Source organism: Monopterus albus, unplaced genomic scaffold (genome assembly GCF_001952655.1).
Source record: "Monopterus albus unplaced genomic scaffold, M_albus_1.0 scaffold206.1, whole genome shotgun sequence".
Classification (NCBI taxonomy): Eukaryota; Metazoa; Chordata; class Actinopteri; order Synbranchiformes; family Synbranchidae; genus Monopterus; species Monopterus albus.
The window spans coordinates 19,325-23,296 of NW_018128086.1; the positions used below are offsets into that span (position 1 = coordinate 19,325).

Here is a 3,972-nt window from a genome sequence, read left to right on the forward strand (position 1 = left end):
TATGCAAAAACTAAATTTCTGCGTCACCACAAGTCAAAGGATGAAGTGTCAGGACGTTTACTGTGTTTAGTCACAGGCGACTCTGAAACAAAAGTGACAGCGAGTTTGAAATGAAAGTGAAATCCAGCGGTGACCTGCAGTTTGTTTGCTGTGCGCGTCAGCAGCTCGTTAATGTCGTTACTTACACCTGTGTCTGAAAAGTGTCTGTTGGTCTTAACCAGTGGAAAAAGTCTGAGGTTTAGTTGTTTCTTAAGACTTGAACAAAGATTAAAAACAAATTAACTTTAATCACATTAAATAAAGCAGTTAATTACTGTGATACAGCAGAGGTGAACAGTGATGTACTGTAGTTTATTACATTAGCAACATGTTAATTCACAACTGTCATTTTCTGTTACACAATCAGTCGGTAAGTCAGAAGATGTGTTAGAGGTTTTATAGTGGAGTTTATGGGATGTACAAAAAAAACCTCTTCAGTCTAGTTTTGAGAAGGGTCTGTTTCCCTCACTCTTCATAAAGGAATGAATGTAGCTTTGAGTTTTCCTTTTGCAGCAGCAGGTGACCAACAGATTACACAACCATCACATCAATGTAGAGTCGGACCAAGGAGCTGCTCAGCATGTGAAACATGACCTCTCCTTGGGCTTTGATACATTTTGTTCATTTCTTGTCTTAGGTATTAGAAGACAAGACAAACCAGAGGATGTTCAGATTGTAACAAATACAGATTAGGGGGGATCCTGCCTCTTGGCGCAGTTTTTATATTTGCACTTTATATAATATTAATGGTACAACAGGTGGTGCTGAGGTGTCACTGGTAAATGTTTGTGTGTTCTTGCTGTTGAGTGTAAACAAATGAATCAATGTGCTCATCGTGTTCACGTACACTGGCTCAATGGAAAGGTATCTACTGTGGTGGAGCAGGAACCAGTGTGAAACCAGTTACAGTCAGATGCAGACAGCTAACAGGCCCTGACCTCAGCAAGGCCGAGCTCTGGACCAGCACGTAAACACATCCACGCCTTCACAGAAGGTAAAACACTCACACCCGCCCTCTCTTTGCTCTGTTACTGGAAATGTAGGACACGCAGAACGTTCAGAGGTCATGTGATCTTTATTCCACCACAATCCACTCAGTCTATAAAACTGTGATTCTGTTAATTGCACTATATTTCTGTTGAATTACATAGTTGTTCTCTAAAGTTTTACATTGAACGTACATCAGAACGAGAAGCACAGCACAGTTAAAACTAATGAGAGAATCAAAAGTATTAAATTCAGTAATAATGCACAACGTTGTCCTGATGTACACAGTGTAACCTGCTGCCTTTTCCCTGCCCCTCAGGTGTGTGGTAAACTAACAAAGGCTGAAAAGCTTCACCTGTGGAGACTCGGCAGCTGCCACAGGTGAGTTTGCTGCATTTCTGATGCGAGCAGCAGCATGAAATGAGACTACAACTAAAAATAACAGACAAGGAAGTGAACGTGTTGTGACCTCCTCCACTGGGACATGTAGGAATGTGCTGCGCTGCTGATGAGGTGTTATAGTATTGTTAAACTGTTGTCCTGACACCTGCCAACCAATCAGAAACAAGTATTTTCCATGGCCACAGTTACATGTGGTTTACAACACAACAGATTTTAGACTCATGGCAGCGCACGCTGCACCGTTTGGTTCCACTGTGTGTATCAACTAATGAATTAATAGTTTTGCAATTGTTAGTCAAAGTTTAGAGAATTCAAAAAGGACAAACAATATTCAGGACTGTTTGACAGGTCCAATTTTTGCTTTTGCAAAAAAAGGTTCACAGAACAAAACTTGCCTTCAGGTCGTACCAGAAGCAAAATTACAACATTGCACATAGTAAAATCTTCATGGATCAATCTGGCTCTTTAAAAACTTGTATTTGAAGCAAACACATGTTTATCTCACACTAGTTCTTCCTTCAAGACAAAGAGCAAAGGTGACCAAAGAGGGAAATGGTGCTCGGCTCCTTCACTAAAACAGAGAGAAACTCTCAGCAGATCCAAACTCAGGACCTGCATGATTCAATGATGCATTTAAAATTATTGTAGGAAGAATAAAAGCACAAAGACGATCCAAAGACGACTAGCTCCACATGCTCAGGAAAATGAAATGTGTTGCACTCTTCATAACAAAATGTCAAATGAGAACAAACTAAATACTCTGCGTCTTTCTGTGCAAAACATCTACTGAAAAGGAGGTTTTCTTTTCGTTTGGGTCCGTTACGTGAGGTATACGCTCCATACACTATACAGCTTCAACAGCACAGCCATGTACATCCACTACACCTCCTCGATGCTCTTAGAAGAGATTCACTGCAGGTTAGGATGATTTTTGGACACTTTCTAATGCTTTCTCTGTTGCTGATGAAGTCTTTCCATAGCAGACAGCGAACGCATCGCTGTTTAAAGTTACTATTTGTTGCAAGTCTGAGGAGTAAACAACATACAGTCTATTTCTATATATTTACAGTAGAACAATAAACTGCTCAAAGCACAAGAACTGAAGAACTTGTGAGGCTCCAGAAGGGAAGCGAGGAGCTCATCAGTCAGGTAGTGTTGATGTTTGTGCAGTGGCTGGACCATGTTGGAAAAGGGAATGGCAAACTGAGCTTGGACCTTGAACCGAGGGTTCTCTTGTGATGGGGATCAAGTGATTGTGCCTTCACTGTCACACAAGGCGGGTTCTAGGCAAAGCAGCACCGCGGCATCGTCTACAACAACATGGCAGTGTTTGTTAATCTGCTGCTTTAAGGTAAAAAAAACCCCCACAAATCTGCAACTTCGCCTTTTACTCAGACGTGTTGAACATTTTTCAGTTGCACATTTGTTTTTTCCCCCATTTAAATCATGACAGTGATACTTTAATACACAATACTGCAGAAATTCACAGCAATTTCAAACATCCATTTTTCTACTCTACTGAAGGTTATCAGTCAGTGAAGCGCTGTCTTTTCATTTTTGGTTTCCTCTCCACACACACACACGTTCCTCCACAGAACCAAAAAAATAAACTTTAACATCTTGAATGTTTAAAACAGTAGCTTACTCATTGAGACAGAAGGTCCGTTTTTCATGAGGCCACGGTTCAGAGGCAGGTTTCCCAGTCTTTGTGATACGAGAAACTTTGTCTGGAAACACCTGCAGCTTCTTTAGGCCGTGTGTCCAATAGGAGCCTCCCTGTTCACCCCACAACATGCCATTCTGGTTTAGGTCACACTACTGTCATTAGCACTGACTTCACACACGTCTTCACCACACACACTCTGACCCAGCCCGAGACCTCCAAACATCCCCGATCCCTGAACCTGACTCTGAGAGACGACCCCTAGAAGCGCCCCGGCGGCGCTCAGAGCAGAACTGCTGCTGTTACCGCTGGACTGATGTGGAGAAGCACCAGGCGCTGCTCTCCCTCCACCTGCTCCACCCAGGCCTCCCTCGCCTGCAGGCTGGAGGAGATGAGGGGAGGACATCAAATCTGATCCATCCTCTCCTCCTCTTCTCCCGCCATCCCCGCTGTCTCCCAGCCCGCTGCGCCTCTCGCAGTGTGAACGGTGCCTCATGTAGCTGTCGCGCCACATGAACTTCTTACCGCAGCCGGGGCAGTCGTACGGTTTTAGGCCAGTGTGTGTCTTCATGTGCTCTGTGAGGTGGTGCTTCATCTTGAACTTCTTGGCGCACACAGGGCAGTGGAAGGGCCTCAGGTCCAGGTGCATGTTAATGTGCCGGTCCCTCATGCTCTTGTGAGTGAAGGTCTTACCACAGTGGCACATAAACACTTTCCCTGAACCCCCGCCGCTGTTGGTGCCACAGCTCCCACTTCCCCCTCCAATCCCACCATTGTCCATGCCGTCAACCCCCAGACCGCCCTGTACCGACAGGTGGACCGCACCGTGCTCCAGACTGGGGCCTTTGAAGGAGCTTCCTGCGATCATACCGCCTGCCATC

At 44.6% G+C, this 3,972-nt stretch overlaps 1 protein-coding gene across 1 annotated transcript in view; it reads right to left on the minus strand.

The window, feature by feature from the left end:
• Positions 1–292: 292 nt before the first annotated feature.
• zbtb22b (zinc finger and BTB domain containing 22b) overlaps positions 293–3,972 on the minus strand; it is an 8,297-nt gene continuing 4,617 nt past the window's right edge. Inside the window, 1 exon segment of the mRNA XM_020618526.1 lies at positions 293–3,972. This exon segment is cut by the window's right edge and continues 42 nt beyond it. Within this exon segment, the coding sequence (XP_020474182.1) occupies positions 3,234–3,972 (739 nt within the window). The 3' untranslated portion in view covers positions 293–3,233.